Raw genomic sequence first — 13,079 nt, 5'->3', positions numbered from 1 at the left:
CAGCCTACCCCATGGGTGGCAGGGAATGAAGACAGAGACAATGTCAAGGGTATTCTCCACTCTTCCCAGTGTGTGACCACTCCCAGTTAGAGCCACAGAATACTGGCCTTAAAGAGGGAGTGGCCAGTGACCTTAAAGAGGGAGGGGGCTGCCTTACATCTCAAAAGGCAGAATTTCTTAAGGAGAAATTGAAATTCCCTTTGTAGTAAAAAAAAAATTCTGAAAACTAAAGCTGGACGCGTACAAAATATGCCCAAAATTCTGGTTTAGAATATGATTTATTGGGCCACTGGATATTTCTGGAAGTGATGTCCTGAATGAAACTTGTTTTCCTCTGATGCACTGAATGTGGTTTTAATCATTTAAAAAAATTATCTTAATCCCTCTGAAAAGATAAAAATGTTAATTACAGATGTTGTACAATGCTGATAACGATCATACAGCTTTTTAAGCAAGAAGCTTAAATTATCAATGGTCAGTTAATTCCTACAGAAGATGTTCTGTACATATGACCTGTGCCCTGTAGGTGTTGGCTTGATTGCTTCTGGCCAGTGTGATGTGGTCGTGGCCGGTGGTGTAGAGTTAATGTCCGACGTCCCTATTCGTCATTCGAGGAAAATGAGGAAAATGCTGCTTGATCTCAATAAGGCCAAGACTCTGGGTCAGAGACTATCTTTACTCTCTAAATTCAGACTGAATTTCCTGTCGCCTGAGGTAAGACTTGTGAACTCTTTTATAAAGACTTATGTGTCCAAAGCATCCCACTGCAGAGATTTAGAATTAGGTGAGACAGCATGGGTTCAGTTATATTCTAATAGTTGTAGATTCTGTTAGTTATAGAATGGGAAGGGTTAATTATTTGATCATGATGAAAAAAAAAGGATAGTGGTTAGAGAATTTGTAAGCCCTCTTTAGAGATGCCCTGCTCGCAGAGAACTTCCTTGTTTTGGTCTTGATTGACAGTAGATTTCAACTCTCCCAAATAACCCAAATGACCCTAGATGTGGTGTAACACCTGTTAACAGGGCACCTGATCCTGTCTGTCGCCTTTCTCAGCTCCCTGCGGTGGCCGAGTTTTCCACCAGTGAGACCATGGGCCACTCTGCAGACCGACTGGCCGCTGCCTTCGCTGTTTCTCGAACGGAGCAGGATGAGTATGCGTTGCGCTCGCACAGCCTGGCCAAGAAGGCACAGGATGAAGGACTCCTTTCTGATGTTGTCCCCTTCAAAGTCCCAGGTAAAACGGTTTGCTCAACTTTGTAAAGGGGAATGCATAGCGATATTTGTTAGGGACTTCTGAATTGCTCCTAAAACTCCAAAAACCCCAAATGGCTTTTCAGTAAATATGTTGGTTCTGTTTCCAAAATACTCAGCCTTTATTCTTAAATATGAACTCAAGTTTCAGTGTATGTTGTAACAATAGGTAAACATTTTAAAAAGAGAACTTTTTATAAGAGTCTCCTTTGAGAGCTTCCTGATACATTTTAGTTCTTATGTACATGCCTGTTTTTGAAGTCTTCATTCATGTGGCCTCTGTATAGAATAGCTAAGTGTGAATGAATAACTTAAGAAATTAGAGTGTCCATTTTTTTGTTAAATCATTTAGTTTTAACATTTAGATTTCTCAAATACCGTAAGAGTTTAGTTTAAAATTTGGTAATATCTTGATAACCGTAAAAGGCTTTCTTTTTAGTGAATAGGTATGGTTTTCATTTCAATCATTCTTGTAGTTTTTAAAACATATTTCTCTAGAGAAGATATATAATGCTTGTAGCTCCTTAGCATTAAAAAGTTCATATTTTTATAGGAAAAGATACAGTTACCAAAGATAATGGCATTCGCCCTTCCTCCCTGGAGCAGATGGCCAAACTGAAACCTGCGTTCATCAAGCCCTATGGCACAGTGACAGCTGCAAATTCTTCCTTCTTGGTAACTATGTGTGTTCACTAGTGACTTTCGTATTTGTGTACTTTTGATAGAAAAGCCATTCTAGATCTAAATGTGTGTATTATGAATAGAGGCTTAAAAACATAGTTATTCATGGGTCTGGCCTGGTAGCACAGGGGTTAAGTTCACCCATTCTGCTTCGGTGGCCTGGGGTTCACTGGTTTGGATCCCGGGTGTGGACCTATGCACCGCTTGTCAAGACATGCTGTGGCAGGAGTCCCACGTATAAATAGAGGAAGTTGGGCATGGATGTTAACTCAGGGCCAGTCTTCCTCAGCAAAAAGAGGCGGATTGGCAGCGGATGTTAGCTCAGGGCTAATCTTCCTCAAAAAAAAAAAAATGTATATATATAGTTATTCATTACAAAGATAATGTTAAAATAGAATCATAGTTTTTAAGGCCTTAGAAGTCACCATTCTCATACAAAAAGCTGTTGTATTCAGGCACTTAACCAGTCAAAAAACTTTGTCTATGCTAGGCACTGGAGCTAAAAAGAACAGGTGATTGTAATAGAGTGAGAAAGTGCTGTAATGGCTGTGAACAGGGGCTACTGGAGAAAATACGTAGATGGGGGAGTCAGAGAGCCTTCTCAAAGGAGGTAACACTTGAGCAGCGAATCTTGAAGGATGAGTACACGCCAGTTCAAGAAGCATGCAGAAGGTGTTCTGGGCAGAGCGAACAAGTGCAAAATCAGGGAGGCGTGAGAGCAAAGGCTTCTTTGGGGAGAAGCTTGGTGCGAGCAGAGGGTGTGAATCTAGGGGGTCGTGTAAGACGTGGAAAGTAGGCAGAAGGAGTGACAAGACACCTCTTCTAGATCTCATTGTTAGAAAAGGATGCTTTGTATTTATATCTTGTATTTATAAAATATAAATGTAATAATTTATATTATATTTTCCTCAAAGCGCCATGGAATAAATCTACCCTCCTTTTTTGTTATTGTTATTGTTTGCTTATCTGTAGCTGACTTCACATCCTTCCTTGCCTTTTTGGTTCTTCCTCAATTAAACATCCCTGTTGATTCTGCTTCTGCCTGTAAGATGTGGTTTCCCTTCTCCTACCACCTTGGGTGTCATCTTCTGTCTATTCAGTGTTTCTTTTACAATATAACTCCCCTACCCAGACATAAAGTCTGAAATATAGGCGAATGTTTGACATATTTGCCCTCCGTAAGTGACTATTTAATGCCTGCCCTTGGGCTATGGGAAGAGTGCTGGGAGTAGTTCCAACAGGATGATGTACCACCCCATTAAGCCCAAGTGGTGACGGACTCGTTAGTTGATCATTTCCAAAAACAAATTGGATGATAGGGCCATATGGCATGGGCTACATTCTTGCCAGATCTGAACCCACTTGATTACTTCTGGGGTGTGCTAAAGGTGCAGGTTTATTCATTGAAAACCAGAAGCACAAATTATCAGAGGCAACATAGTGCAGATACGTGGATTTTTAGAAATGTATTAATGCACCACATTCGTTGCAATTTTGCACGGTAACACTTTGAACATGTTATTAATGTAATGTCCATAAACCACTTATTACGTATAGTCACCTATGTTTCCAGACTTTATGGCTGCCCTATTGGAGATGGCTACATAGTCTTCAGGGCTACTGAGTTATAAAAATATGCTAGAATGTAGTAGAAATTGTTTTGGACTCTATGGACTAGTTAGTTCCCTTTTCTTTGGAATTTTGGATTTTTATTTTTTCTTATTTTTGGAGCTCTTTCTTTTGAAGTAATGATAAAGGTCTTTTTTCAGTGGTACCTCTTTTTTCCCCCAACTTCTCGATTCTCAATTGGGAAAAGCACATGGGATATGTCCAGAGAGAAGATCGTGGTTCTAATGTTCTCAGCTGCCTCCTTGTTTCTTCTTCTCCCATTGGTTTGCTTGTTATAGAGTCTATAAATAGAAGAAAATCACCCAGAAGCCACAGGCAGGAAGCAGGCGAGAAACAGTTCAAAAATGTAAAAATAAATAAGTAAATAAGAAATTGTTTTAAATCATAAAATTCCTCATATTCTATACCAAAATCAAAAAACTTTTGGTTTAAGTTTACTGTGAATACGTATTTCTAAAGTTACCTATTTTCTTGACCCATTTTGATAATATGGTACTTTTTGAAAGGCTCTTCTACCCTCATCCTCAAAAATGGGTCAGTGTGTGTGTTTGAATTGTGACTTGATGGATAAAATGAAAGATTTTGTTATATAGAATCACTGTGTAATTAGTTGATAGGTTTAGCAGCAGGACATAGAAGATGGTAGAAAGACTTCCAGACTGGCTGAAGAATTTAACATTACTGTTCTGGCTAACCTTTCAGACTGATGGTGCATCTGCAATGCTGATCATGGCAGAGGAAAAAGCTCTGGCCATGGGTTATAAGCCCAAGGCATATTTGAGGTAAATCTTCAAAGAAATTGCCTCTGGTTTCTTTATTTTATTACTGGAGCTAACCCCTCTGTTCTTCACCTAGGGATTTTGTGTATGTGTCCCAGGATCCGAAAGATCAGCTTTTACTTGGGTAGGTAGCAGTGTATATCCCTGGACTATAATCAAGAATCTTTGATTACCCACATTTGTTACACGGATTTTAAAGTATGTTACGCCCTGAGTTCATAATTGGTTTGTGTGTTGGATTTTTAAAAAATAATAGTCTTTTATGTTCATATATCATTTTATAGTTTTGAATTCTTTTCCACTTTTTCCTATACATTTCTACTTATAATGTATATGCAACTTAGTATTCTTTCTTCATTAAGCTGTCATAAGCATTATTTCATATTGCTACACTCTGCCTCACAGTCTGCAGAGCAGCCTTTTAGAAAAGGCTCCTCAGGTTTGGACAATGGCCTTCTCCCTCACAAGGCTCCACCCTCACTGGCCTTCGTGGTGTCCTTCAAACTAGCCCTTTCCTGGGCTTCGCCCTTTGAACTGCGTGTTCTTCTAGCTCTTCACATTGTTAGTCTGTCCTTCTCTTTCACTGTTTACTTGTTTACCGTCTGCTTCTCTGACTCCAGAACATAGACTGCATAAGGGCAGAGCCACGTCTGTTCAGTTCACCGTTGTATCCCCAACGCTTGGTCAGTATTTGTACCATAGAGTCAGTGAATGAGCAGAGGACGTTCTAATGCCTCTGTAAAACTCAGTGTGAGGAATATGAAGGAGGTCTTGGGTTAAAAAATACAAGTTTTAACATAGTACTTATTTTTTTCTTTTCAGACCAACATATGCTACTCCAAAAGTTCTAGAAAAGGCAGGGTTAACATTGAATGATGTTGATGCTTTTGAATTTCATGAAGCTTTCTCAGTAAGTCATTTTAAAGACACCTATCAAAGATCTATAATCATAAGAAAAGTAGTCTGTATTTGTGGGAGAGAACAAGATGTAGTTTGTAATATGAGCAAAACAGGAGTGGAGTTTTATATTTGAAGAAATGACCTGCTCTGCTGGAAGGGGCGTAAGAGGAGGGAACTGAGGACCACACATGCATTGTTGAAAAATGTACCTTTTTGAGGCTTTCTCTTAGAGGCCCTTCTAAAGTACCAAGTTGTTTCTTTGGGAAATTTTTGCTGAAAACTGATTTAAAGATTTGCTCAACTTTAAAGTTAGACAAACTCATGCCTAAAAAAAGCCTTAACGAACATTAATAACAAGGTCCTTATTGAATTATTTTCCCTTCTAGGGTCAGATCTTGGCTAATTTTAAAGCCATGGATTCTGATTGGTTTGCACAAAACTACATGGGTAGAAAAACCAAGGTAAGTTTCTGATTAAAAACATGTTTGAATTTCCAAAGCACTTTAATATTTTGAGCTTAGTTACTTGCTAATAAAAATATAGAGGGGAAAGCTTCTTATGAAGAATTTTGTGTCTCACTAAATATATTTATTTCCTAGTTGAAAATAGTTCCTGGAAATTCTTTAGAAGACATGAAAGCAAAATTCTGGGTTGTCTTTTGTTCTTCTCTTAGATGATGTTGGATGAAAAATAAATGGACCCTTGGCTTTTAGAATTGATCTAGAGTTTCTTTCTTTTGCAGTAAAATAATTTGTGATATGTCTTGTTAGTTATTTCCCTCTATCCCTGTTACTTCCTATTACTAAGAGCCTGCCCTGATTCTTTTTTTTTTTTTTTAATTTTTATTGAGTTAATGATAGGTTACAATCTTGTGAGATTTCACTTGTACATTATTGTCTGTCCGTCGTGTTGTAGGTGCACCCCTTCACCCTTTGTGCCAACCCCCCACCCCACGTTTCCCCTGGTAGCCACTAATCTGTTCTCTTTGTCTACATTTTTAAATTACTCATATGAGTGGAGTCATACAGAGATTGTCCTTCTCTATCTGGCTTATTTCACTTAACATAATTCCCTCAAGGTCCATCCATGTTATTGCAAATGGAATGATTTTGTTCTGTTTTGCAGCTGAGTAGTATTCCATTGTATACATATACCACATCTTCTTTATCCAATCATCTGTTGATGGGCACTTAGGTTGCTTCCATGTCTTGGCTATTGTAAATAATGCTGCAATGAACATTGGGGTGCATAGGACTTTTGGAATTGCTGACTTCAAGCTCTTTGGATAGATACCCAGTAGTGGGATAGCTGGATCGTATGGTAGTTCTATTTTTAATTTTTTGAGGAATCTCCATACTGTTTTCCGTAGTGGCTGCACCAGTTTGCATTCCCACCAGCAGTGTATGAGGGTTCCTTTTTCTCCACAACCTCTCCAACAGTTGTTTACTATTAGTTTTAGATATTTTTGTCATTCTAATGGGTGTAAGGTGATATCTTAGTGTAGTTTTGATTTGCATTTCCCTGATGATCAGCAATGATGAACATCTTTTCATGTGCCTATTGGCCATCTGTATATCTTCTTTGGAGAAATATCTGTTCATGTCTCCAGCCCATTTTTTGATCAGGTTGTTTGATTTTTTGTTGTTGAGTTGTGTGAGTTCTTTATATATTATGGATATTAAGCCTTTGTCAGATATATGACTTGCAAATATTTTTTCCCAGTTAGCGGGTTGTGTTTTTGTTTCAATCCTGATTCTTAAGTAAACTCATCTTTATATTTGCGTCTGTTTTGGGAGCCAGGTTGGATTGCCTCCTTTGGAGAAGTTTAACACCTGGGGTGGATCGCTGTCCCTGGGGCACCCATTTGGAGCCACTGGCTGCCGGTTGGTCATGGCAGCTGCCAACAGATTACGGAAGGAAGGAGGCCAGTATGGTTTAGTGGCTGCCTGTGCAGCTGGAGGGCAGGTATGTCACAGCAGGTTCACAGGAGCTGCTCGAAAGTCATTTTCTTTGAAACAAAACAAGCTCATCCAAGAATGTTTGATTTAATTTAGTTTGAAATATTCTTGAGCAATATTTCTGGTGACAGCCAGCCAGAAATAAAGCAGCATATTTTGGTAGGATAGAGAGTACTACTTTGATTCTGATAGTACTTTGGAAGGAAGATGCTATTTAAATCCAAGCTATTGTTTAACTTAAAATAGTGTTTACATTTTTGTTTTTAAAGGTGTATATGCTCATTGTGGAAATACAAAAAGTATATAGGAAAAAATTAGAATCACCTATAATCCCCTCACCAGACACTATTGTTATTAACGTTTTGATATGTTTTCTTCTTTAATAATAAAATTTTATTCATTTATCTAGTCACTGTGAGACCTCAATTATACAATCTCTCCATGAAGAAAACTGCCTTTCTGGAGAACTGAACTATACGTTAATTGGAGAATTACTTTACCTCTGGATAACTTATTGCTGTTTAGCTGGGGGAAATTCTGTAATTCTGGATTTTTCCTATCTGCCTCACTTGCGTTGTGGACACAACTTCCTACCTGCTATAGCATTTCACTCTGGTAATAAAATCCAAAAGGAAGACTGGCTGTAATCTTTTTTTTTTTTTTCTTTTTAACCCTGATGGAAACAGATTTTGTCTTCCTCCAGATTATTGAAATTTTCTGTTGTTGATCAAGATGAACAAATATGTAAAAGCATAAACATCTTGCTTTCAAAAGCCTTTATTTATGGCTTCTCCTCAGAGACTTTGAAGAAACAAAGGATCACTTACTTATAGGTTGGATCATTTTAGACTTCATGATCAAAAGCATTTTTTAATCTGTGTAACTTTGTCCATAGAGAACCGTAGCCACTTAGGACGGGAGCCTCCCTCTGTCTTTCTGTGCCAGGCTTACACGAGGGCGGCAGCTGGTACACAGCACTGTGCATAGTACACGGTCCACACGGGTTAATGTCCTTTGGTTTTGAGCATTTGTTCCCTAATATTTTATCTAGCACATAGAGTATAAAGAACACAGTACTAGATGTTTTTGTGGATGAACAAAGAATACCCAATACCTTTCTTCTAGAAATTTACAATATAGGGAGGTGAGAGGGGATGATGCATCATAGAAACTAGGTTAAACTTGGCGTTGTTTCATCAAGAGCCAAATGAGTGATACAAACCTGATTCAGTCAGAGGAGGAAGCTGTCATTGTGCATCTAGACCAGACGCTTTCAACTTGGGCACCATTAACCTTTTGGGCCAGATAATTCTTTGTTGTAGGGCATTGTGCTGTGTGTTGCAGGATGTTTAGCATGGTGTCTACCCACAAGATACCAGTAACAACACCCCCTTACACACACAGTTGGGACAACCGAAAATATTTCCAGACAATTGTCCTCTCAGGAGGGTGGGGGGCAAAATTGCCCCCCAGTTGAGAACTGCTGATCTAGATCAATATAAAAGATTTTGGAACATGAAAACAATACTTTTTTTTTTTTTAAGATTTTTTATTTTTCCTTTTTCTCCCCAAAGTCCCCCAGTACATAGTTGTATATTTTTAGTTGTGGGTCCTTCCAGTTGTGACATGTGGGACGCTGCCTCAGCATGGCTTGATGAGCAGTGCCACGTCCACGCCCAGGATCCGAACTAGAGAAACCCTGGGCCGCCTAAGCACAGCACGTGAATTTAACCACTCAGCCACGAGGCCGGCCCCAAAAGCGATACCTTTTAAAGAAAGCTGGAGAAGGAGTATTCTGCCTTGTTATGGGCCCTTCTGGCATAACCCCAGTCAAACCTGCCCATCTGTTCTTTTTTGTTTGCATCTGCCTTTCTCCAGGCATTTAACCGTTTGTCCTGCACTGCAGTGTATACTAGATTGAGGATGGAACCATGTACCTACACAGTGTTCAGCTTGGTGCCTTATAAACTATATTGCTTAATAAATATTTGTGGGAGGGGCTGGCCCCATGGCCCAGTGGTTGAGTTCATGTGCTCCACTTCGGCGGCCCAGGGTTCACTGGTTTGAATCCTGGGCACAGACCTAGCACTGCTCATCAAGACATGCTGAGGCAGCGTGCTTTCAAAACCTCAGTTTTCTCATCTAGAAATTCACTTTTTTGGCATTCACTGTATCATATTTATTTTTGTACAGGTAAAAAAATGTTCCCATGGTTTCTCATTTTAATAGCAGGCATTTATGGAGCATCTATGAGGAATCAGACTACTAGACAGACTCTGATGTAGATATGTATACATGTATAGATGCATGTATATAAATATGTGTGTGCACACACACACACACATATATTATGTGCTATCTAATTTAATGCTCACAAAAACTATGAAATAGGTACCGTGAGCCCCATTTCATAGAGGAAATTGAGGTTCAGAATGGCAAATAATTTCCCCAAGATCGCACAGCATTTGAATGGCAGAGCCAGGACCAAACTCCAAAACCTATTCTTTTCTCACTGTTCTCTGCTGTCTTTGTACTGACTGGATTCGTTACCTTTCAATGCTCTAACTGAACTTTTTTTTCTTTACAGGGCCATGCTATGATAGTGGAAGCGTATCCAAAATAACAGATCAGGAAGAGGTGACCTGGAGTTTCTGTGCAACACTCACACTAGGCAATGCCATTTCAATGCATTACTAAGTGACATTCTCTAGTTCCTAGCTCCTCTTAGGAAAACAAAATGTGTGGCCTTCTGTTTGCAATGAAGCCTAGCCAGTGTTCTGCGCTTTCCAGTAATCATGGCTTACTGCTCTTCCAGGGATTTCTTAGTCACCAGAATCTCACACAGTGATATGTTTAAGCAATTGTTTTTGGTCTGTATTTTCATTAAAGACTAAATGAGTTGTTGCAATTTGGAATTATCTTTGTAACATTTGCAAATCGTGCCATTCCTATTTGTGACCTAACAATAAGTGTTTTCTATAAAATACAAACCAATGTGCCTAAATTAACTTAATTATGAGAAGATAATTCAGAATCTCAACATCATTGAAAACTTACAGTAAATGTTTGGCTACGTAAATATCATGTTGGTTAACCTTAATAAAGTGGAGAAGTATTGGAGACCTGTGTGCCTTATTTTTTATTAGAGATACCAGGTGGTTCTCTTGGCTTAGGGGCAGATTTTGCCTTTGTTTGCTCATCTGTAACTTCTCCCCAGTTGAGTCAACCGTGAGGCTGCCAGGAACATGAAGAGGGTCCTGCTGTAGAAGAACCCCTTTTTTTCCCCCTTGTTCGAGTGAAGTAAGTTTATTTCACTGTTTGGAGATGCTGCTGTTCGCCAGGATTTAAATGAAGTGTAAAGAAATTTTTAAATTTTGATCAACAGACTAAAAATTCTCTCCATTTTTTGACAACCAGACTGCGTTAAATCACGTGTATGCTGGTGCTTAGAGGAAGCAAAAGTCTTAATTGTGGCCATTTATGTGAATGTTGCTTAGGTCTCTGAACGTTACCGGCCATCAGAATCATCCTCCAGTTCAGGGACAGATTGGGCAAGGGAGTAGCTGACCTCTTAAAGGGCATTGGACAGACCCAGCATCATTTCCCTGTGATTTCATTGGTAATTTCAACATAATGTGAGTTTTTAATACTGAAAACCAGTATATTTACATACATGTCACAAAAAGCAACTCTAGATAAATTGTTAAATATAAAGCTTAAAAAACTTTAAAATTTAGGGCCAGCCCTGTGGCTGAGTGGTTAAGTTCGCCTGCCCTGCTTCAGCAGCCCAGGGTTTTGCTGGTTCGGATCCTGGGCGCGGACATGGCACCGCTCATCAGGCCATGCTGAGGCAGCGTCCCACATAGCACAACTAGAAGGACCTACAACTAGAATCTACAACTGTGTACTGGGGGGGCTTTGGGGAGAAGAAAGAAAAAAAGGAAGATTGGCAACAGTTGTTAGCTCAGGTGCCAATCTTTTAAAAAAAAAAAAAAAGAAGTTACTATTAAAAAAAAAAAAACTTTAAAATTTAGGAAAAAATACCACTATGACCTTAGATTGGGGAGAGAAAGAAGGGGACTTCTTTTTTATTTTTGATGGGAAAGATTTGCCCTGAGCTAACAACTAACACTTGTTGCCAATCTTCCTGTTTTTTCCCCCTCCGCAAAGCCCCAGTACATAGTTGTAAATCTTTCTAGTTTTGTGTGAGCCACTGCCACAGCACGGCTGCTGACAGATGAGTGGTGTGGTTCTGTGCCCAGGAACCAAAACAGGGCTGCTGAAGTGGAGCATGCCAAACTTTAACCACTAGGCCATCAGGGCTGGCTTGAGACAGGGATTTCTTTTTTTTAAAACTTTTATTGAGATTATGATAGTTTACAACCTTGTGAAATTTCAGTTGTACATTATTGTTTGTCAGTCGTGTTGTAGGGGCACAACTTCACCCTTTGTGCCCACCCCCGACCCCCCTTTCCCCTGGAAGCCACTAATCTGTTCTCTTGAGACAGGCATTTCTTAAACAAGACATTTAAAATGCTAGTCATAAAAGAAAAGATCTATAAATTTGTCTATGACGAAATAAGAACTTGTGTTCTTATTTTGATAGAATGAAAAGACAAGCCAGCCCCTAGAAAAGGGTTCTTTACTCAGTACTGCATTCACTGAAAAAAATATGAATCCAGGGGCCAACTCAATGGCGCAGTGGTTAAGTGCACACGTTCTGCTTCGGCGGCCCAGGGTTCACCGGTTTGGATCTGGGGTGCGGACATGGCACCGCTTGGCACGCCATGCTGTGGTAGGCGTCCCATATATAAAGTAGAGGAAGATGGGCACGGATGTTAGCTCAGGGCCAGGCTTCCTCGGCAAAAAGAGGAGGCTTCACAGCAGTTAGCTCAGGGCTAATCTTCAAAAAAAAAAAAAATATGATATATCTGTATCTTACAAAGGACCCAGAATATATAAGGAATTCTTATAAATAAATAAGAAGAAAGATAACTAAAAAAATGGGCGAAAGATATTAACGGGCATTTTGTAGAAAATAATATACAAATGGGGAATAAACATGAAAAGATGCTCACTAGTAATCAAGACAAACCAAATGAAGACCATGATGAGATACTATTTTATACTCACCAGACTGGTAAACTTGAACAAAACAGAATACTAAGTGTAGATTAGGATGTGGAACAATGGGAACTTACATACACTGCTGGTGAGAATGCAGATTGATACAAGCACTTTGGAAAACAGCCTGGCATTATCTTGTACATTTGAATTTGACACGCAGTCTGTGACCCAGCATTTCCAGTCTGAGGCATATTTCCAAAAAAAACTTGCACACGAGTACCAGGAGACATGTACAAGGGTGTTCATAGCAACATTGCTCTTTAATAACAAAATATTGTAAATAATGTTCATTGACAGGAAAGGTTAAAAAACGAGCAAAACTAAGTACATTTCTAGGATGCCTACATGAGGTAAAAATGTTTCCTAAAACAGTTAAAGGAAGAGAAAAGAGAAATCTTTCTTGCAGAAGAATTCCAAATAGTGTATGTAGCTACTCCATGCTCCAGGAGGTGGAGCACGCCCCTTCCCTGCTTGAGTGTGAGCTGGACTTAGTGACTCACTCCAGTGAATGGATGTGAAAAGGGAAACTAGGCAACCTTACAGTGGAGAAACCTGGCAAACACCAGCTTAACCAAGCAACCAAGGTTAACATCAGTGCTGTCCTGTGACATCACATACCTCCTGGCATGGTGTAATCAGAGGGGCCCTTCACATCAGGGGTATTCTTTCCAAATACCCATAACCCAGTCAAATGGAACATCAGAGAAACCGGGAAATTGAGGGACATCCTACAAAATACTTGACCAGTACT

At 39.5% G+C, this 13,079-nt stretch overlaps 1 protein-coding gene across 2 annotated transcripts in view; it reads left to right on the top strand.

Annotated features, from left to right (window-relative positions):
* Nucleotides 1-10,321, top strand: part of HADHB (hydroxyacyl-CoA dehydrogenase trifunctional multienzyme complex subunit beta) — a 35,877-nt gene extending 25,556 nt beyond the window's left edge. For both annotated transcript variants that reach the window (XM_046662529.1, XM_046662531.1), the window contains exons 8-16: nucleotides 527-714; nucleotides 1,057-1,237; nucleotides 1,808-1,929; nucleotides 4,267-4,346; nucleotides 4,420-4,467; nucleotides 5,166-5,253; nucleotides 5,630-5,704; nucleotides 7,044-7,208; nucleotides 9,789-10,321. In XM_046662529.1, coding sequence (XP_046518485.1) covers nucleotides 527-714; nucleotides 1,057-1,237; nucleotides 1,808-1,929; nucleotides 4,267-4,346; nucleotides 4,420-4,467; nucleotides 5,166-5,253; nucleotides 5,630-5,704; nucleotides 7,044-7,208; nucleotides 9,789-9,824 — 983 coding nt within the window. In that variant the 3' untranslated portion in view covers nucleotides 9,825-10,321. The remainder of the gene's footprint in view (nucleotides 1-526; nucleotides 715-1,056; nucleotides 1,238-1,807; nucleotides 1,930-4,266; nucleotides 4,347-4,419; nucleotides 4,468-5,165; nucleotides 5,254-5,629; nucleotides 5,705-7,043; nucleotides 7,209-9,788) is intronic.
* Nucleotides 10,322-13,079: the final 2,758 nt, after the last annotated feature.

Source organism: Equus quagga, chromosome 5, assembly GCF_021613505.1.
Source record: "Equus quagga isolate Etosha38 chromosome 5, UCLA_HA_Equagga_1.0, whole genome shotgun sequence".
NCBI lineage: Eukaryota > Metazoa > Chordata > Mammalia > Perissodactyla > Equidae > Equus > Equus quagga.
The sequence above is the reverse complement of the archived record's forward strand: the minus strand, read 5'-3'. Positions and strand labels throughout refer to the sequence as shown.